The sequence below is a fragment of the Manis pentadactyla genome, chromosome 4, assembly GCF_030020395.1.
Source record: "Manis pentadactyla isolate mManPen7 chromosome 4, mManPen7.hap1, whole genome shotgun sequence".
Taxonomy (NCBI): domain Eukaryota; kingdom Metazoa; phylum Chordata; class Mammalia; order Pholidota; family Manidae; genus Manis; species Manis pentadactyla.
This window is the reverse complement of record NC_080022.1, coordinates 166795689-166818568: the sequence shown is the minus strand read 5'-3', so window position 1 is coordinate 166818568 and position 22880 is coordinate 166795689. Positions and strand designations below refer to the sequence as shown.

The following is a 22880-nucleotide window of genomic DNA, read 5'->3' as shown; positions in this document are numbered from 1 at the left end:
TTGTTTTTTTGCAACTGAAGTATTAAAAATGTTATTTTACCAGTGACTTGTGGAAATTTAAAACACATCATACATTCCCTGCCTTGGTAAACCACCTGATAAACAAAATCAAATCTCTTCTTGATGACTTAAGGATGTCCAAATTTGAACTTCAGTTTTTATGCCAAAACAGTGATGCCTTCTAAATGGAGAGACTAGAGACTGAATGCAAAATTTAATGTCCAGGGACTTATTCTATTCCCTCTTGACCATCTCTGTTGTCTGATAATGGCTGTCTCCAAGCATACTGCAAAGACTGAGGTGTTATTCTGGCATTAGAAATGGAATCTTAGACTTCAAATGGACACAGTTTTGAGCAGGGTTTCAAGTTAAGTTGGTAAAAGTAGGAAAACCCCTTGCAATTGACCTTGAGCAGTGAACCACACAGTAGAGATATGCCCAAGGAAATGGCTTTTCTGAACAACGCTAATAGTCTGTACACTGTAGATATTTCCTATAACCTGTTTTTTTCACTTCGGAAGATTCACATTGATTTCGAATCTCTTTCTACTATCAGTGTTCGATCTACTATCTTGCAGAAGGAACCGTTAAGTGGCAAAGGGTAATATGGCAGGGACACCCAAGAACAGAAATGGAAAAAGAGCACCATCTGGTGGAAGTCTCTGGTGGAGACATCAGAGGCTGGGACCCAGGGGTCATGTATCAGCTTTAGAAAGAGTGGGGCAGGAATGGGAGGGGCCCTGGAAGAGAGCTCATACCCCTTCTAGCCCCAGTTCCTTTAATCTTTCAAATGGACAAGACTTCATGCCTGCCTACAAGAAGCTTACAATCTAGTCCAAAGTGTGAGATATTTACACATGGAAAGATGACAAAATAAGACAGTAAATAACAAATACTGCGGTAACAACAGACAAGCATGTAATTCAAGTAATAGAAGGACCTGTCATAAGAAGGTCCTGCATTCTTTTTTGGGGGATGTAATATTTCTGTGGTCTTGAGTCTATCCACAAATTTTAGAAACCCATTCTGGAAAACAAAATGATGTTCTCCTACTTGCAAAATGCAATGGTCATAATTAAACTTTTATTAAGTAATAAACAAACAACAGGATCTGATTTTGACAGTATTACCCATCGCCAAAAAATATACATATATTTTAAAAGTCTATTCAAAGACAATAAAAAAACAAATAAAAATTTTAAATAAATTAAGTAAAACTCTATTCACTACAGTCTTCTCTAACACTTTCACTACATGAAATCCCTGCTATGATCAATCCAGCAGCAGCTCTGTAATATTAACAGTAAGAAATCCAGGAGCTCTTTTTGATAAGCCAGTGATTATGGTCTTTCACCGCAACAGTGGAAACTTATAGTCTAATTTCCTTCCTCTGTGTCCTAGCATTAGGATTGCAAATTGCGGTTGTATGTCTGTGCAATCCCCATACTCCCTGCATGTAACAGGCAACAAAATATAACTCATAAACTATTAAAGAAAAATGCTAGCCAGGTACACTGTAGCAAAATAAAAGGCCCTAAATGTCATGTCAGAGTTTAGATTATTTTTCTTTCTGTAGATAAAAGGGAGTAACTGAAGGGCTGGTTGGTTGGTTTGCTTGTTGTTAAGGACAGGGAATGATCCACTTTGATCAAACCAGAGAAATGTGCAGCCTGGAAGGGAGGGAGAGAAGTTGGGAGGTGGTTTAGGACACTGCTGGAGGGCAAGAGAAGGGATAAGAGATTTGATAACAGACTTGGAGGCAGGCAGGGAATAAGTATCAAGAGGAAAGTCAGAGATGTCTATTGGTTCCAAACTTGTTTTCTGGAGAAAACAAGGCAGCATTCACATACAAAGAACTCCAGCTGGTTGCCGTATTTTAAGCTGTAGTATCTTCGGTTCTTGCCCTGCCATTTTTATTGCTGTTGATACTTGGAACTTAATTTTGTTTTATTTTTGCTTGCTTCAGGTTAACAGCTACTCTTGGACCACCAAGACTCTTAGTTATCTATTCAGTGAATAACATAACGATGTGACTCTGTGACTGTGGACCCCATCACTCATTGAATGTTATAGCTGGAAGGACAGTGAAGGACATTTAACCCAGCCCCTCACTTTACAGATGAGAAAAATGAAGCCTGGGAGAGGTTATATGACTGCACCAGAAGAGTTTTAAAGTCCACACTATGGAGCTACCACCACAGTTTATCTCATGTAGAATCTGGGGCAGGTTCAAAAATGTGATAATCATTTGAAAACTCCTTTGGTATTTCCCTTGTTATGAATATGGTCACATTATTCACCTGAGAGTAAATGTTACACACACAAAAATTTAAGCTGGACTAGTTCTTAGAGTTCATCTAAGTGGGGCATATTTTTCAATATTAACATGCCCTCTGTATCTCAAATTATGAATACTTAATTCATTCTCTCATGAATAAATTCCCCTATTTGCCAGACACACTGTGAGTGACCAGGAGCATAAAATGCCCCAAACATGAGCCAGTTTGGCTGAAATGGCCAAATTGGGCAGAAGTGATGTGATTGGTGCTAAATACACACAAGGTAAAAACTGGGGTAAGAAGACCCAGGTCTGGCTAATACAAGAAGCTGTCTTCCTACCTGAAGATAAGGGTTTCTGAGGGAAGATCTGAGATCAGATAGAGGCAGTTGCCTTGCAGGGGAGGGTAAGGTCATAGAGAGGCCAAGCCCAGGAGGCAGGGGAGGCCAGAAAGAGGGGCCAGGCTTTCCAAGCAGATGGCAGAGGCCTAAAGCAGGTATGTTTCAGGACAAGGTAGGGCAGGATTCTGACGGGGTTCCAATCTGAAAGCCTTTGTTTTGTCTAGTGAAGTAAGCTATGATGTCATGCAAGAGTGGGAAGCACTATGATAAAGACTGCTAAGGATTTGGGGGGAAAAACATTGAGGAAAATTGGAAAGGTTGCTAATATGAAGCACGTAAAAAGTAACTGCCAGGTATCATTAAGGGTTCGGCTGAGGGTGGAAACTAAGATTTTTTACTGTAGCAGCAATGTAATTCTTTTTTTCTCCAGCACTTACTAGCTGCCCAGGTATAAGAGCCGAGAAGGTGGGTAGCTGAATTGACCTGAGGTTGGAATTCCTCTAGGCTGGTGAGATGAAAGGACACGGGAGTCTTCTCTAAGACTGGAGGGGCACATGCCACGGAGCTCAGGCTGGCTGGGGAAGAGACGAATGACCGAAGACTTGACTATAGTGTCTGTACATATCAAATACTTTAAACAATCCATCAGAATGTTCAAAAACGGGAGATATCATTATCCTATTCTTCTCTGTCAGGGATGTCTTTGGTCCCACAAGTCCCACACCTCTCCTACCTTGTGTTGCCTGTTTCAGTGGCTGACATCTCCATCCACTCAGCTGAAATGTAGGACTCGTCCTGCTACCTCTTCTTCTTTGACTATGTACATATCCCATCAGTCACCAACGTCTGTAGATTCTATTCCCTTAATATCTTTTTAATCTACCTCCTCTTCATCTCTACAGGCACTGAACTCTTTCAAGCCCTCAAAATGCCTCACCCAGACTGAAGTGATCACGCCCTAAGCGTCTCCCCAGCCCCCTGCTCCTCTCTGAGCCGGTTCCTCGGTGCTGATGGAGGAGGAAGTCCTCAAGGGGCAGCAACAAGCAAAGGCTTTGCAGACAGCTCCGGGGTACAGTCTCAGCTCCTCCATCTTGTGGCTGTGAGACTGTAGATGCAGCCTCAGTTTCCTCACTTTTGAAATAGAAATAATAACCATCCTTGCTTTGTATGGTTCTTGGTGGAGGGGAGGGGTAACTGAGGAAATGAACACAAAAGAGCGGTGGCACTAGGCCTGGCACCTAACAGGTCTTCCACTAATGTCAGCTGTTACCACATTAGCACCATCATTATTCTAAATACCTAAAATGTAAACCTGGTCCTGCCATTTCCCTGAGCACCCCAGCCCTCAGGTCCTCCCTGCTCTGCTCCCGCTCCTGTTCTCATGTGCTGCTGCTTTCTCTGCCAGAACACTTTTCCTTCATGCCCCTTCTCCTAGCAAACCCTTGATGGTCCTTTGAGGCTTGGCTCAGCTCCTGTGTTAGGTGCTCCCACAGCACATCTGTGCATACCTCTCAGCTGTACCTAGAATGCTGCACTACAATCCTCTTGTCTATGTTACCGAGCCCTCAAGGGGCAGTGGCACAGAGCTTGTGCTCAATAAATGCTTGCTAACTAAGTGTGTGGGCGTGAGAAGCAGCAGGGCTGTCTGAGATCAGCATTAGTAGAGCATGGAGTGCATTTCAGGGAGGGGTAGGAGACAAGGCTGGAGAGGCAGGCAGAAGGCTTTCCAAGCAATGCTATGGGGTGTGGATTTTACCCTATGTAACATGGGAATAGGTACCTGCATTTCCTTCTGAACTACTCACACAAAGGCTAGAGGGAAAAAAAAGAAAGAAAATCAAGGTAGGGAAGGAAGGGAAGAAGACAAAGACAAAATAAGAAAGTTTTGTTAAATTAAAACCTTCATTCCAAATGAAGAAAAATTTTCCCCCAAAGCCAGCTAACAAGATGACTGGCAAAAATATACTTCAAAAGACACGACTGAATACACATCATAGTGGCAAGAATCCAATATATGAATACAATCAATTTGTTTCCTCATTAAAAGCTTTCATGAAGAAAATGATTTAATACAAATGCTAAAGCTACTGACACAGACTAATCGAAAAATAACAACAGAATCCTAATTAAAGACATAATATTATTTCACTCACTCATACTGCACCAAAGTCTGAATAAATAAATACATAAAAACAGAATCCAGAAACAGTCTTCTACTGGTAAACACTCTAAAAGCTACAATGAATTACTGAAATTTTCAAAAATCTCCTACTCTTATGTGTACACTTTCTTTCACTTAAGAAGTGAGATGTACACAGGAATTCAGAAATAATTTTTAAATCACTTCACAGTTTTGCCCTCACCTTGACTTTTTTCCTTATTGTACAAGATTCTATACTAAGATATCATTCTTTACCATTTATTTCTTTGTACAGTACCTACAGCGGTCATAGTTAAACCACTACATGAAGTACCCAATTATCCAAATCATAAAGAATAGAATTGACTTTGATCTAAAGGCTAATGACTATGTGACCAGTTCTTCTGCTGTATCAATACAGGTCAGGGGTCACCAGCAGTTCAACTACAATCAGTCAATCCTGGGACTTATCTGACCCATTGTGGGGCCAGAACTTCAGATTCTGTCCTACTTCAAGGGAAATTCCAGCATCAGAAATGTTGCCACACGTTGGCAGGCCACAAGGAAACACATAAGACAGCAGCAAGCATGAGGCCAAGGGAAGGACCAAGACCATTTGCTACTCACCATGCCCCACCCCTCTCCCTAGGAGTTAGTTAGGTTGAAATGTCAGCTACTCACTGGTCCTAAGCCCTGTCGAGAACATTCTCCTATCAGTTATCCCCAGTCAAACTGGGGGACCCTCCTCACCACCCAAACCAGCAGCCTCTGCTCACAATTCCCAGTCAAACCCTTCTTCCTTCCTTCCCCCTCACTGTTAAAATTCCAATGAAAACCCAAAGATCCTCTTACCTAGAAAAAAAAAAATAGGGTCTTCTGATAAAGAACTTTACATATACTTGCCTGTTTTTAAGAATCTCCTGGAGACTTTATTGAAATATGAGTTCCCCAAGTTCACCTCAGACTTACTAAAAAAGCATCTCCAGGGTAGGGACCTAGAAATCTGTATTTTAATAAGATACAAACACACACATATATATACATATATCTATTTATACACACACACACACACACACACACAAAATCACCCTTTGGTTCCCAAACATGGTTAAACTTTATTTCCTCTGTATCTCTGTACCTGCCATTTTTGTATGTGATATACCCTACTAAAAAACCACCTCTTTCAAGCCATGGCCATCATGCCATCACATTCATGAAGGCTTCTCACTGCCTACCAGGCAGAAGTGATTTCCTTCTTTAGGATTTCACAGTACAATCTATGTGTACCTCTTCTAAAGGTTTAGCCATAACATCTTGACTTATATCCTGCTTTTATCTTTCTCATTGGGCTGTAAGTTTCTTGGGAATATTTTTTGGGTATCTACTATTGTATGGCACTTTTATATGCATAACAACAATCTTACAAGGTTGGGTGTACTGTATAACAATTCAGTTTATTCTGCTCAAAATTAGATGCAGGAGGACTGGAACCTGTATTATATTCATCACAAAAATGCTTTCCTCATAGTATATGCTCAATAAACATTTGTTGAATAAATGAAGGAAGTATCATTATTCACTTTTTATGAAGAAATTGAGCCTCCATAAGAGCACTGGCCCAACAGTCTGGCCACTCCCTAGAACTTTTTGAAAAGTGAGAGATCTGTCATATATGACACTATATTGATCACCCAGCATCATGACAAACAAAGAATAAACAAATAGCCAATACATATTTGTTAAGTAAATTAACTGCTTCCAGTTTGTAATCCTCACCCTGCTTTTAGTTGATCCCATTTCTCTTTATGACCAACATAAACATCAATCATAGTGACTGAGGCTTTGAGAAGGAGGAAGTGAATGGTTTACTCAAGCACCACACTTTGGAAAACTAGTCCCACAAATACAAATCATTTACTAAATAGTCATACAGTGTGTAGATAATCCTTTTCTAATGAAGGATTCATCCTGTGTCAGTTCAGTGCAGCTTAAAGGGATAATATCTAAGAAACAGATGTTGTCCCCTGTTAGTGATTCCTCATCTAATGAACACTTTGAGAACGAACTTCCTTTACTTAAAAAACATATTTCAGAAAAATCATGATAAATTACTCAGAGGACTGCTATATTTCATATGGCTCAAAAATAATTTTATGTGTGCACGTGTGTTTAGGCACATAGTAAACACACCTCCAAATAAAGCTGTTTATTTGCACAGAAGTGACCCAAGGCTACACTATATAATTAAAGCCTAATTTCTTCTTTCTGGATCTCTTTTCTCCTCAGTGTCAACTCCTTTCCAACTTAGAAAACAAATAATCTTTGGCTCTTAAATCCCTGCCCCTTTTTAAAACAGGACAGGCTCTGGTATCAGCGACTTAGGCTTATATATACATTCACTGTAGAAAGTTGGAAAATACAAATAAACAAAATGGAGTAATGAAAAATCTCTCCAACTCTACTTGCCAGAGATTATCATTGACACTTTGGTGGTTTTTTTTCCAGGCATTCTTCTCTGTGAGGTTTTATACATATATTTAACCTGTTTTTTCACTTACAGTATGTCTTATCATTCTACATCGATTAATCTTCTATAGCACAAATATTAAAAGTTTGACTTTTCAACAGAATAGAGGAGCAGAATAAACTGGAACAGGGACAAACCTGAGGCACAGAACCAGAAAGGAGAAGTCTGCGATGCTCTGAGTAAGACTTCAGGAAGGCTAGAGCATAACCAGGAACAAAGGGCACAGAAAGCAGAAGACAGATTTAGGAAAAGGAATCAGCAGGTTTGTTGATGGTTTGGGAAATGAAGACAGAGGGGTCCGGAATGACTCCTAGGATTGTGCCTTGGAAGCTTGGGCCTGGGGAAAGCAGAATTAGGCTTTATGGGTGAGAAGAATATAAAATAATGAGTTCAATTCCAGACACTCAATCAGGATTCTTCTGGCTGTGAGTAACAGAAGACCTGAGTGACAGAGGCTTAAACACACAGACATTTATTTTTCCTTCAAAACAAAAAGTTTGGAGACCCGTGATTCCAGGGTGATGCAGGGGCCCAACCATGGCATGAAGGACCTAGGTCCTTTCCACGTTCCTGCTCTAACACCTCAGAGCAGAATAGTATCTTAAGGTGACTATTGCATTTCACCATATTGCCTATCTCTCAAGCATGGTACTGTCCTGTGAGAGGCTGTCAAAAGTCTTCTCCTTACATTTCTTGAGCCAAAAGTATATCTTATATAAACCACAGACCAACCACTGCTAAAAACCAGAATGGCTTTCAGATGAAAAGTCATCCCTAGGCTGGTAGGGCTCTGTTATCAAGGAACAATGGAAGGTGGTTTCTGGGTAGACATTCAGCAGGGTCTATCCCAGCTTTGTGAAGTTTGAGATACTTAGAAGACACCCAAAAGAAGCTATCCAAAATGCTGTCTGGTGCCTTGGAGAGAGAACTGCAGTTGAGATGTAGAATCAAGAGTTAGCAGTGAACAGAGGAAGTTGTGGAGCTTGGGACATGCATGCAGCTGCCTAAGAAGAAAGGGGTGAGGAAAAACACAAGCCTGGGGGTCAAAAGCAAAGAGGGCAGGGTAGAAAATGAACTAAAGCCTAAAACAAGAGTATAAATGCAAGGACAAAGGGAAACCAGGGGAGACTATTATCATGGGAATTAGTAGGAGAGTTTTTAACTTTCTGAGGGAAAAGAAGCTACTAACAGTGTCATATGCTGCAAAGAGACCAAATAAGACAGAATGAACAGTGTCACCTGGATATTGCAATTAGAGAGTTACTGATACTTTGGCAAGAGTAACTTGATAGGAGTAGAAGCTATATTATAGGGGGCTAAAGAGTGACCAGAGAAGAGGAACGCAGAAATGGCTTCTATTTCAAGAAGTTTGTCTGTTAAAAAAAGAGACATAGGACAGTAGCTAGAGAGGGAATCACTGTGTAGGATGTTATGTTTTTTTTTTTAATATTAGGAGAGACTTACATGATGAATGGAGAGATGTAAAGAGAGGGACAATCTAAATTTAAGAAAGAGAGTGTCTCTGGGGGTCAGTTGTAACAGTGAAGATGACAACAATGTGTCAATGGTTCAGTCTTCAAAGATAAGAAGGAGGGATTCTGAACTCAAAAGATAAAGGAGGGACAGAGAATTGTAAAGCCACATATAGAAATCTCAAAAGGGGAGAGGTTTTGGACAAGACTGAATAGGAAGAGTTTAGAAATAGCAGCAAGGAGCTTGAAGAATGACAATGGCACTTTCGGAAAATGAGCAGTTCTATTTAAGATGACTGCATGTAAAACTTTTCTGCAGAAGAGCCATGTTTTACGTAGGCAGAGATGAAGAAAAGAGGTTGAGGATATCGTGGAGAGTCCTTATATTGGATATGGATTCTAGGGGAAAGGATTCGAAGAGAGGTCATCAGGGAAGATTCGAGAGATGGCACAGACAGGGAAGTGCGAAGCTGAACAGGGAGGATGACGACCAAGGACAGAGGGCAGCTGGCAGGTCACAAAGATGGCTGCAGTGACTGGTTCTGTTCCAACAGAACCCCAGTACACAGTCAGCAGTCTTGTAATATTTTATCACAGAATGTTAGAGAACTGTGATCATAGGAGACATCTGAACAGACGGACACCGTCTTTACAAATGACTGTACACCCCCTAATGCTCAATAAGAATAAAGCATCCTATCTCTGGAAAAGAATATGTGGGGATGGCTACTGAATAGCAAATATCCTAATAAAAAGAGTCTCTTGTTCTAAGGTTTACCTAGGACCTAAAAATACATTTATAACAGTTTTCCTCCATTTATTCCACTCACATTACTGAGCTCATTTCACATGCCAGCACCACATTAGAAATTTTTTTCTCTTTAAATGGACATAAGACCATCCATGCCTTTGGGGAGTTTATACTCTCCAGAAATATGTGTTCTGAGTTCTGAGAAACTGAATTTGAAACAAACTTAAAAATATGTGTTAAAGCAGTGTTTCTCAAATGTTAATGGGTATACAAATAACCTTGGGATCTTATTAAAGTACAGATTCTGATTCAGTAGGTCTGAGTCAACAGAGCCTGAGATTCGACATTTCTAAGAACTTTCCGTGTGATAGCGTTGCTTGTCCCTGGGCCACACGTGGAGTTTCAAGAAGCTAAAGACTCCAGCAAAAAGAGATTCCTTGATTTACCTTTTCTGTTTACACTAACCTATAAAGTTCTGAGAATCTTCCTTTTCTTTGTTGCTAACTCTCCTAACCCATCTATTTTCCTAATAAAAACAGGATGAGGGGATAGAAAACCTCAGAAAGGGCTTTTCCTTCTAAGCAACTATAAGCTACGCACACTACTTTCATGAACATGTCAAACATTTATCTCATGTGATTAAATACTTCTATGGAACTTCTAATGTTTCAAACAGGGCACCTAGATACTCAGTAAAAGAATAAGACTCTAAGAACAGCAATTAATTCTAGTTATGCCATATGGCAGTATAGAACACTGGCTGGAACCTGGAAACTCAATTTCACAAGTCTTACTTATTCTGAATTTTAATCATTATAGGATCAGCAAACATATGCCTACCAACCTGCTCCATTTACACAAAATTCTAAAGAATAATCACACTGCACACTCAAAAGTGATTGGTTTTTCCCAAATGACATTAAAATTTCTTTCCTATCAGATTTCAAAATAAAGTAGCTGCTGACAGCTCTAATTTAATCTCCCTGTTAAATAAAAATCTCCAAACAGTTCTTCTTTTAATGAATAGTATAGCTTGCTTTTTATTTTCATCATCCACTCACAGTTTTGCACAGGTGTAATCTTCTCCAGTTCTGGATTCTGCAAAGCTAGGGTTGGTTCAGGTGCTGGCCCTCCTGTCCCTGTCACTGCTGAGACACCCACTCCACCACCTTTCTCTCCATTTCAACTCTCTTCAGAATGGAGACATTATCATTTTCAACACATACTCCATCCTCTGTCCTCTTAGAGCAAAGATACTTTCAACTCCTATACATCTAATAATTTCAAGATAAGGACAGAAAAAATCAGTTCTTGTTCTGTGAACTTTTGTCTCCAGTACTTGAGAGACTATCCTAATATCCCTTGAACATGTTTTAGTGATAACATTTACTGCACTAGGGCCAAAATGATTTTCTGCCACTTTCAATTCTAGTTCAATAAAAGAATAAGAGCTTTGTTTCTAACCTCTGTCATTTTTAATACCATGAAATGATTTTTTAAATGTAAAATTGAGTTCCATTTCCTACCAGACTACCAATCTCATATTAGCTTTCCTTTTATCAAATTTATGAGAAAAGCCAGAAATTGCCTTTCCTTAAAAAAAAAAAAATCAAAATTTCAGAATCTCATGGGCAGATGCTTGAATTGAATTTCAGCACTCAATAATTGCTGGCCTAGAAGTTTCAAAGTATAAAAGTTAGCTACTTAAAGTTAGGTAGTTATGTCAGAAATGACAAACTGGACGATTATTCCTTAGATTGCTATCATCCAAAAATAGTAAGGTTACTCCTAGAAAATTGTCATCCTAAAAAATCACAAATATGTTTATTATATTTCCAAATTGAGGAAGTTTATGGTCTTCGGAAACCACAGTGAATGAAGTCCATGGTTTCTGAAATGCAAAGTCAAACATGAAACTTTTTGCAACATTACACTGTGAAAAATTTCAAATATGCAAAAAGTTAAAAGAATGCCCATATATACCCACAACCATGACTATATGATTCACATTTTGTTATATTTGCTTTGTCACATATCCATCCACCCATCTTTTTTTTTTTTTTTTGATGCATTCTAAAATAAATTGCAGGCTTTTGTACACTTCACCTCTATACACTCATCATGCATATATAATTAACTAAACTTCAGTATTTGTTTACAGTTCTTTTAAACCAATAATCTTTAATTTTTTGAAAGATGCCAATTCATTTTTTGAAATGGCTTATCTAAGTAAAGTAAGCAACCAATTAAAAATTCTGAACTCTAAATCCTAATCTATTATTAATTATATTACTTTGAGTAGTTTCTTATATCTCAGCTGTCTCATCAACAAAGAAATAAAGGCACTTGGTGGACATGATAGAAGGTCTCAGTTACCAAACTGTAAAATGGACCTTGTGCTATGGCAGAATTCACAAATGAAAGACACTGATACAGCTTAGAGAAATTGCTAACTTAGAGATTATGTGGGCATAATTTCTGTAAATTATAAGAACCTCAGCAAGGCTCACAAACTCAAGAGGGAGCTCGAGTTTGAGCATTAAATTATAATGCATCTTATATAAGCCACACTGTATCTACGATAAAAGAATTTGAAGCTAGACTGTTGAAGATGGGTTACTCCAAGTGGGAATTTGTTAACAAAGCATTAACATCAAATTGAAATTTTCTTGGCTTTGCAAAGCTGTGGCATTACTCGTTCGTAAACTCTATTAATTGGCTATAGTAAGAGCTGCCACAGGGATAGCTACCCCTTCCTTTATGAGCTGTTTGTTCCCCTACACTGATTTTTTTTTTTTTCTTTCAGAAGATTGGCCCTGGAAGGGGCATCCTTTGAAGCCTGAAGAATCAAAGCTACTGCAAAGCACCGCTGAGAGTTTTGAAAGAAATATGAAGAAACTACCCTGGACCTGGGGCGACAGGCTAAGATCTTCCCAAACAGGTCAGCAGTTGGTCTGTAAAATATTCCCATTGCCAAGGAGGTGGTGACAACTTGTGTAAATCAAAAACTAAAACCCTAAGATATCTCATTTCCATTTTAAATACATGGGGGTTAAATATGGATATCTAGCACTCAAGAAGTTCCTGTGGGATTGATTTTTTTCCCCTGTCTTCTCTGAGTCTTTTGCTGAGCATGATAAGTAGGACTGCATTTCATTATCAACTCCGCTAGCACTGTACTTTGGGGAGACTAGATGAGACTACACAGTGGGAGAGAAGATCTGGCTTCCAAAGAAGAAATGAGTCACATGGTGTGATTATAAAAACTCACTTTAGGCCCAACTCATTTTCAACAAAATCAAGGAATAAAATAAAATCCCAAGGAAATGAAGTTTCCTGTATCATTTTCCAAATTGAAAAAAAAAAAAGCATAGCAACATAATAAAAGAAGTGAAATAGAGGTTTCAAGATTTGGTTGGTAATAGTTGCTTTTTTGTAACATTGAGAAAAAAATACCAAACAATATTTTTGGGGAGGCAACTTAAAAAGAAAACGTAAGATCATGGTTAGGGGAAATCTTCAACTGAGTCAGTGTTACAGAAAACAAACACATCAGAACAAAGAGTTCGGCTCCTGACAGTTGACCCAGTATTCTTGCATTTCTCTCCCCTTTGCTCCAGTTTCATTGTAACACACAAAGCATAATACAGGATGGGTCTATATCAGAAATAAGAGAAAACAAGCAAATTAGAGAAAACCGCAATCAAGAAGGCCTAATGCCACCAGGTTCCTGGAGACTGGCAAATAGATGAATATAGAGAGGCATTTTTCATCAGCTTTCTGTAAGCAGAGAAAATAGTATGATACTTGGATAAATGACTAGCTCCCGATCAAATGAGACTTAGAATCAAGGCCAAAGCAAACAGCAATAAAATGAAGACAGTAATTTCATACAAATGATCTTTTTACACAATGTATGAACTAAGAGTCTCTATTTACAGACGAATAGAAAAACTTCATGTATGAAAAAATGCACACTGAGGATTTTCTGAGACTTCCCAGGACAAATCCATATTGAGTAAATAATATGAATGTGCCAAGTGAAAATGATGGCTATAAACCTATCATAAGAAAAGCAAATTTCAGTGACCTAACTATGGCTAAAGAGTAATGCCCAGCTTATTAGTCTAATAGGTTAGTCTGGTCTAAAGGATACAAGCTCAGCTACCTGCCTGCCTTCTAGGTCACTTTTCAAAATTTCTTTCATTCTTAATAGAAAATGTTATTTTGTTTAAAGAGCTCAGTAGTGGGAGTTTCTAATAAAAAGTTTGAAAGGAACAAATTTATTCATCCAGGCTTTTTTTTAAAACCCACCTGTTACTTAGCATGAAAAATACTAAAACAGTATTATATATCAGTGTTAGTTATATATAATATTTATTTTATGGAATACCCAAAGAGAGAAGCTTCTGCCTACTAATATAGGCATGATAGCCCAGTGTAAAAGGAAAAAAAAAGGATCAATTTAATCTTGGATCTGGTACCACACCCAAGATATCCTGCCAAGATAGCCCCAGAAATGAAAGAATAAGTAACACAATCATCATCATAAAGTTAAAAGGTGAGTTATATATTCCCAGGCTACTCTGAAAGGACAAGAGACTTGCAACAAAAGAACACATAATATGATCTTCCTTTCCAGGTTAAGCCAAGAGACCAAAAGTGGAATATAAGTATATCCCTAAAAATCCTTAACACAGCTGTGAAATCTCAATGTACACTCACTGAATTACAGAAAACTAGTACAGGAATTTGTCATGTAATTGATTAACTGAGAGCCCTGAAGTTGCTGTGGGCTTTTGTTTTCTTTCTTGGTTGGGAGGTTGGGAGGCAGGGATAGGATGGAAAAGGGAAGAAATCAATTATTAACCTTCAAGATGTGGTCAAGTGATTGCTATGACTTTTGAGCCTTTTCAGAGCCATTTAAACTTAGATGGGATTGCACAAGTACCTCCTTTTTTTTTTCTGTGGTGGCCCTGAAACTCCAGTGTAAGTAGCAAAATGAAACAACAGATAGACGTTATGAGTGCATAGCTAAGCTTGCCAGGAACCCAAATTGTGTTAATAGCACATTACACATGAGTTATCTACTGATATGCACACTTCATTTGAATATATTTTGTTTTGGGGTGTTTAAACTCAATAACCAGCGCTTAGGAAAAGTGAAACTCTCCATGCAATTAAAGGAGATGATATTTACAGTATACCACTTTGAAACTCTTGCTCCCATAAGTTGTATCAGACTAACAACTCCTTGTATTTCTTCCTATAAAACAAGAACATCTGAATGACATAATCTTAAACTAAATTCTGTTTTGAAGCTAAATCCATGTTAAGCTGAAAAGAAAATCTTAAAGTTCCCAAAGAAAACTGGAATTATTTTTATGATCCTTGTATTAATGTATTATGTTTCATGCAGAGCTATACACCAGCCACCCACAATGAGATGTGTTCAAGATACTCTTTCAGCCTGCACATTGAATGTCCCGGGGTTTGTGGGTTTTGTGCCATAACCTTGTTACATGACGTTATTTATTTATTTCTTTCCATTTCAATATGCTATAAATCTACCTGCCACTTTTTGGAACTCCTTTAAGTTTCACAGAAGGAAACAATACTCTAAGTTTGTTTCTATTGGCTCTGGTCTGCACTTCCAACAGTGAGTTTAAATGACTAGTCGTTGCAAAGTGGGCCATTGAGAAAGAATATATCCTTACCTCAGCAATAAATATACCCCTACCTTAGTAATAAAAATACTCTATTTTCTTCATCCCTTCCCCCACTCTCAATGTATTCTTGCTGTCAGATGGCCTCCCCTGATCAAACTTTTAAGAAATGCTCGACTGTTTCTCCAAATGCATATGAAGGCCATCAAGCATCTAAGTGCAGAGCATGTCTGCTTCATTCCAGGTGTCTCCCATCTGATGCTTATCCCACAGTGACCACCATAATAAAACAAGAGGAACCTCTGCCTGGCTTTCATCCTAATCATTCTCTAAAGAGCTCAGTGAAAACTTGGATTCAGAATGTGAAAGACGTTAGTACTTAGGGAGAAGGATTAAATAGGAAGCAGTTTGAAAAAGAGCAATGAACACCGCAGCAGCTCGGGACATCAAATACAACAGAGCTTCATTTCCTCAGAGACACAGAAACTGTCATTCGTTTTTTTATTTTGTCTTGCATAGAAAACATTATCTTTCATTGCTAATACTTTCAAGCCAAAAACACTAGTATGCAGATAGAGATCCAGATACGATTTTATTTTTTGTTTTTTGGTCTGGGAGGAGAGAGACTAGCTAAGCTACTTGTTCCGAAGAACAGATGAGCACTTGGAGGACATCCATGAATCGATACAATTCTCATTTCCTGGGGTCAGTCACTCTAGACAACAGAAAGGTAGCAAATGGCACACTGTAACCACTGTGATGGAGTCAGGCACTTTAAATTACAGCAAGTCCACAGTTGTGGCAAATACCACTGAATTCTGAGCCACCATAAAAATTGGGGGCAAGTTCCAAAAATGTACTAAGAATCAGAGGCAGTGCTATTTTCACTTCCCTATTCTCGTTCTTGAGCAGCTCAATGTTGAGGAAAGAGTTGAAAGAACTGAAGCAAGGAAACAATGTAAAGTGGAAAGCTATATGTGGGACAAATACAGTACTTATACTTATCCAGTAGCTTTCCAAGAGTATTCTGCTAGAGATTTCTTACCTGCCTTCCAAGTAAGCCCTGAAGTGCCAAATTACAGTTTTAGATCGTTCTCTACCTCCCAAAATATGGCAAACCCCTAAAATATCATCACTTTAATATGACTAAAGATACAACTTTTTAAATGACTTCCAGTGATTCTTTTACATATCCACTTAACTCTCAAGTCTGGATGACTTCCAAATTTCTTTCCTCACCCAACTTTTTGAGGGAGATAACAACTTCCACACAACAAAAGTAAATGTGGCTGGCACTGTACAAGCTTTCAGTGCTTTCAAACCAACTGGTATCAATACATAAAAGTGCGTAACATTGACCAGCCATAAATGGAACTATAGAGGCAATATGGCTGAAGAGGATTTGGTATAACAAGGGTCACACTAACAGGATGACTGAGTAGGTGGATGTAAGGCAATTTCAAACAACTTGCCAAAGGAAAGCCTCATTTTTCCATTTTCTTGCACAATATCTAATTTCTGGCTCCTCATTTCCTCCATGATCTGATAATTATGAAATTCTAAATAAAGTGTCATCTTTCTTGCAACAAATCAATGAACAGAAAGCTCTCATCAACAATGCAAATGTTTCCCTAGAGCTCCTGCTGATTATTTCCTGAATGTCTTATCCCACAAACCACACAGCAAGTTGAGAACAGGAACTCTCTCTACCCCATAATAAACACAGCTTCTGTGTGTGCATTTGTGTGTGTAGGCATTTACAAAGAGGACTAAGAAGTAATATGCAACTGATAACAATGAATCACCACAAAAATCACCTTTTATTCCTTTTGTTACCAATTTCAGATGAAACTTAAACTTTTCTAAATGCTATGGTACAAGTATGGGAAATGAGAATTCCTCCTCATTGTATATTTGTCCATACAGATGCAGTAAAATTGTTTCTGCACTCCTTATCACAGATTTATACCAATAGCTCCACCATATACACAATTACATTTTGGGCATCCTTCTCCCTATAAAACAATTTAAAATAATTCCACCTTTATCCCTCATGCTATCCTTATAATAATCCTATAATACAAAAGTCACCTTGTGAAAATAAAAAAATCTGGGTTAACTAAGCCTTCAGGTATACAACTAAGCCTAAATTTACCTACTAGAAAAGTAATGCTATGGAGAAGTCTGTTTTGAACACTATTCCAGCCTACCAAAAATTACAGATATCCTCACTTCTGCAAAAAGCTCCCATCTTCTGCATTCTGTTTGTTTCAATTATTTAGGGCAACCCAGGCTGATAATTACATAGTCCCCAGTTGCGGAGTAAAAGTGATGCTTAATTAGCCAGCAGGAAAGATCGATTAAGATCCAGCAGGGCATCCTGTGGGGTTCTTTCTTACATTCCTGGAGGGAAGAGATTCTGGCTGTGCCCTTCCAAAGGATAAAATCCCCTGTTCTATGGAGTTTCAATGAGGTTTCGAAAGTAAAAGCTAAGATTGGTCAGCCACACAAATTAAATCCAGTCATAAACCTGCACATGCTCCCTCTTTTATTCTAAGAGTAACCAGTTCAATCATTCTGAACCACACTGCCACTGAGATGGAAAAGGCTTAAAATAACACTCACTTATTCCCAACTCTCATTCAGTTACTATATTTCAAGCAAAGAGGTGGTCAGGAGAAACACTGGAAAGGAAAATTTGTATTTCTTTCCCTCCCAAGCAAGTGTAAGCTTATCAGATGCTCACATCCTAAAAGGCACAGATTAGAGTCAGGACCTCTTATTAAAGAAACTCACTGAGCAAGATATTCCAACCCAGTCTGGGACTAAAACATTCCACTATCGTCAAAGAATCAACTAGAAAAGTCTGTTTTGAGTTTTCTATTAGGGAAGAAGATGTGAAAGTAAAATGAGGACACGAGGACCCCAAATCATAACAAACATTAATTATCTGTATTGCCTAACATCTTCCTTTTAGTAATTTGGATAAAAACCAACATAACAACCCAAAGCTAATAGCAGAATAATAATTAAGATACATAATTATCAAAATATTTCCACTTCTGTAAACTATACTACCACTACCTGCTTCCAACTCAATTCAGTAAATATTTATAAAGCCTCTACCAAGTCTCAAGAGTGATGACAGGTATGTCTTACCTTGTTAGTTTGTACACTATTACAGTGATTATAAGTTGTTTTAAAGCTTATGAAGAAGAAAACTGGAACTAATTCATACAAACCTAGCTCTTATTTGCTGAAAACCTCGTAGAATATGGTCCCTGTTGTCCCTTGCACCAGAACTGAGGTTCTCATTCCTTAAGCCCTCCACCAAGAACTCCTCAGCATCTACAAGAAAAGAAAAGTTGATCAACAGAAAATAACAAGTACTAAGGGAGAAAGACGGAAATATGATGGATTAAGAAATGGGTATTATTTTCTCTTTAAAAACTTTAAAGTTGCAGAACAATGTGAATGTACTTCATGCCACAGAACTGTATTCTTAATACCAGTTAAAACAGTAATATTTTATGTTATGTATTTTACCAGAATAAAAACTAAATAAACCTTATATTTGCCGGTAAGTGACACCTTCTGATAATCCAAGACCTTGCTATGAATTTAAAAAGCTAATACGTATATTAACCACAAGATATAACTATTTCCTAAACTATTTCAGAGAAACATTTAAATATTAATTATCACTGATGGCAGAGGATGGACTGTCAATGCCATAAACATATAAATATTACAAACGAGTCATAGAAGGTCACAGGCCAACAGAAGCAAGAAGGAAATACCAATAAATAGAGTTGAAATGAAAAATAGAGCTGAATTGCAAAATCAAGAACAAAAAGGGCAGGGATTCAAAGAAGAATTAATCAGCAGATGGATCATCAATGAAAATGGCAATCGACCAAGGGAGGGAACCCACATGGAAAAGAAAAATGTGTCCAAGAAAAGGAAACTGCAATTAATGTGACCATATATTACAAAGTAGAGACATGATAGAAATATATATGTGAAACAAATCATGATATATTGAAAGAAATTGGTGGTGGTAGGGGGCACCAACAAATTTTCAAAGACAAATACACCTACAATGATTACAATTGCCAGAAATACTAGCTATACTGTTCATGGGAATGTAAATTAGCTCAACCACTGTGGAAAGCAATATGGAGGTTCCTCAAAAAACTAAAAATAGAAATACCATTTGACCCAGGAATTACACTCCTAGGAATTTACACAAAGAAAACAAGATCCAAGATTCAAAGAGACATAGGCACCCCTATATTTATTGCAGCACTGTTTGCAATAGCCAAGAAATGGAAGCACCTAAGTGTCCATCAGTAGATGAATGGATAAAGAAGATGTGGTACATGTACCCAATGGAATATTATTCAGCCATAAGAAGAAAACAAATTATACCATTTGCAACAAAATGATGGAGCTAGAGGGAATTACACTCAGTGAAATAAGCCAGGCGGAGAAAGACAAGTACCAAATGATTTCACTCATTTGTGGAGTATAACAGCAAAACAAAACTGAAGGAAGAAAACAGCAGACTCACAGACTCCAAAAAGAGACTAGCAGTTATCAAAGGGAAGGGGGTGGGGAGGGAGGGAGAAAGAGATTGAGGGGCATTATGATTAACACACATAATGTAGTGGGGAGTCATGGGGAAGGCAGTATAGAACAGAGAAGATAAGTAGTGACTTTATAGCATCCTACTATGCTGAAGGGCAGTGACTACAATGGAGTGGGGGAGAGACTCAATAATATGGTGAATGTAGTAACAACAGTGTTGCTTATGTGAAACCTTCATAAGATTGTATATCAATAATACCTTAATAAATAAATTTTCTAAAAAAGAGACAATGCAATACCTATAAAAGTCACAGCTTGTTTTTAACAGAAATTAACAAGCTGATCCTAAAATTCATTTGGAAATTCAAGGGACCCAGAATAGCCAAAACAATTTTGAAAAAGAAGAACAAATTTGGAGGATTCACATTCTCTGATTCCAAAACTTATAATAAAGCTATAGTAGTCAAGACAATATGATACTGGCATAAAGATAGACACATAGATCAGAGGAACACTGAGAATTTAGAAATATCCCTCACCTTTATAATTAATACATTTTTTTAAAGGATGTCAAAACAATTCAGCGGGAAAAATACTTTTTTTCAGCAAGTGGTGCTGGAACAACTGAATGTCTGTATGCAAAAGAATGAAGTTGGACCCTTACCTCACACAATAAACAAAAATTGACTCAAAATGGATGAAAGACTTAAATATAAAAGCTAAAACTATAAAACTTTTAGAAGAAAACAGGCCTAAACCCTTGCAACCTTGGATTAGGTAATAGTTTCTTAGATATGATGCCAAAAGAACAAGCAACAAAGAAAAAATACACCAGACATCAAAAATTAAAAACAATTGTGTTCAAAGAAGGCCATCAAGAAAGTGAAAAGACAACCCACAGAAGGGGAAAATTATATAGCTTATAAAAGACTTATAGGTAGAATATATGAAGAACTCTTACAATTCAATAATAAAAAGACAACCCAATTTAAAAATGAGTGAAGGATCTGAATAAACAGTTATATATCCAAAGAGGTTATACAGATGATCAACAAACACATGAAAAAAAATGCTCAAAATCAATTGTCATCAGGAAAATGCAAATCAAAACCACAATTAGATCCACTTCACATCCACTAACTAGTATGGCTACTGTCAAAAAGACAGACAACAGTGGGTGTTATTGAAGATGTAGAGAAATTGGGACATTCATACATTTGGTGTGAATGTAAAATGGTGCCACCACTTTGTAAAACAGTATGGCAGCTCCTTAAAAGGTTTCACAGAGAGTTACCATATGACCTTGCAATTCCACTATTAGATAAATACCCAAGAGAAATGAAAATAAACAAAATCTTGTACACAAATGTTTATAGCAGCATTCTTCTTAATAGCCAGTATGTGGAAACAATGCAAATGTCCATTAACTGATGAATGGATAAATACAATGTAGTATATTTACAATGGAATATTATTCAGTAAAAAGAAATGAAATGCTGATCCATGCTACAGTATGGATGGTTCTCTGATATCATTATGCTAAGCAAAAGAAACCAGTCAGAAGGACCACATATTGTACAATACACTTACATGAAGTGGACAGAATAGGCAAATCTATACAAACAAAAAATAGGTTAGTGGATGCCTAGGGCTGGGGGAGGGAAGGGGATTGGGGGGTGAAGGCTAAGCAGTTCAAGATGTTCTAAAATATACTGTAGTAATGATTGTGTAGAGTCAGCACAACTCTGACTATACTAAGAGCCACTGAATTGTATACTTTAAATGGGTGGGTTGTATGGTATATGAATTGCATCTTAATGCAGCTATTAGATAGATAGATAGATAGATAGATAGATAGATAGATAGATAGATAGATAGATAAACATCAATGCATATCTTTCTGAACTTTCATAATTCAAGGAAAATAAAAATCCTTCAAGCACCCAAACAGAAAAAATAAGCTGCCTACAAAACTAGAGTCAAAATGGCCTCTCCACTAAATAAGCATCAGAAGGTGAAAGTTTTACAGAGTTTTAAAGGAAAAATACTGTGCTCAAGAATTCTAAACATGGACAAGCTGTTGGTTACACAGAAGACCAGAAAAAAATTTTTAAAAAGCTGTGGCTCTGAGACCTGAATGTAAGCCATGAAACCATAAAACTCTTAGAAAAAAACATAGGCAAAAATCTCTTGGACATAAACATGAGCAACTTCTTCATGAACATATCTCCCCGGGCAAGGGAAACAAAAGCAAAAATGAACAAGTGGGACTATATCAAGCTGAAAAGTTTCTGTACAGGAAAGGACACAATCAATAGAACAAAAAGGCATCTCCTACAGTATGGGAGAATATATTCATAAATGACAGATCCGATAAAGGGTTGACATACAAAATATATAAAGAGCTCACACACCTCAACAAACAAAAAGCGAACAATCCAATTAAAAAATGGGCAGAGGAGCTGAACAGACAGTTCTCCAAAGAAGAAATTCAGATGGCCAACAGACAATGAAAAGATGCTCCACATCGCTAGTCATCATAGAAATGCAAATTAAAACCACAATGAGATATCACTTCACACCAGTAAGGATGGCTACCATCCAAAAGACAAACAACAAATGTTGGCGAGGTTGTGGAGAAAGGGGAACCCTCCTACACTGCTGGTGGGAATGTAAACTAGTTCAACCATTGTGGAAAGCAGTATGGAGGTTCCTCAAAAAGCTCAAAATAGAAATACCATTTGACCCAGGAATCCCACTTCTGGGAATTTACCCTAAGAATGCAGCAGCCCAATTTGAAAAAGACAGATGCAACCCTATGTTTATCGCAGCACTATTTACAATAGCCAAGAAATGGAAGCAACCTAAGTGTCCATCAGTAGATGAATGGATAAAGATGTGGTACATATATACAATGGAATAATTCAGCCATAAGAAGAAAACAAATCCTACCATTTGCAACAACATGGATGGAGCTAGAGGGTATTATGCTCACTGAAATAAGCCAGTCAGAGAAAGACAAGTACCAAATGATTTCACTCCTCTGTGGAGCATAAGAACAAAGAAAAACTGAAGGAACAGAACAGCAGCACAATCACAGAACCCAAGAATGGAC

General features: G+C 37.8%; 1 protein-coding gene across 4 annotated transcripts in view; it reads right to left on the bottom strand.

The window, feature by feature from the left end:
• Positions 1 to 22880, bottom strand: part of SKAP1 (src kinase associated phosphoprotein 1) — a 259792-nt gene that overhangs the window by 209776 nt on the left and 27136 nt on the right. For all 4 annotated transcript variants that reach the window (XR_005023578.2, XM_036879685.2, XM_057501395.1 and 1 more), the window contains one exon: positions 18418 to 18523. Coding sequence is in view for 3 of the 4 variants with exons in the window: in XM_036879685.2 (XP_036735580.1) it covers positions 18418 to 18523 (106 nt within the window). In the remaining variant the exon portion in view is untranslated. The remainder of the gene's footprint in view (positions 1 to 18417; positions 18524 to 22880) is intronic.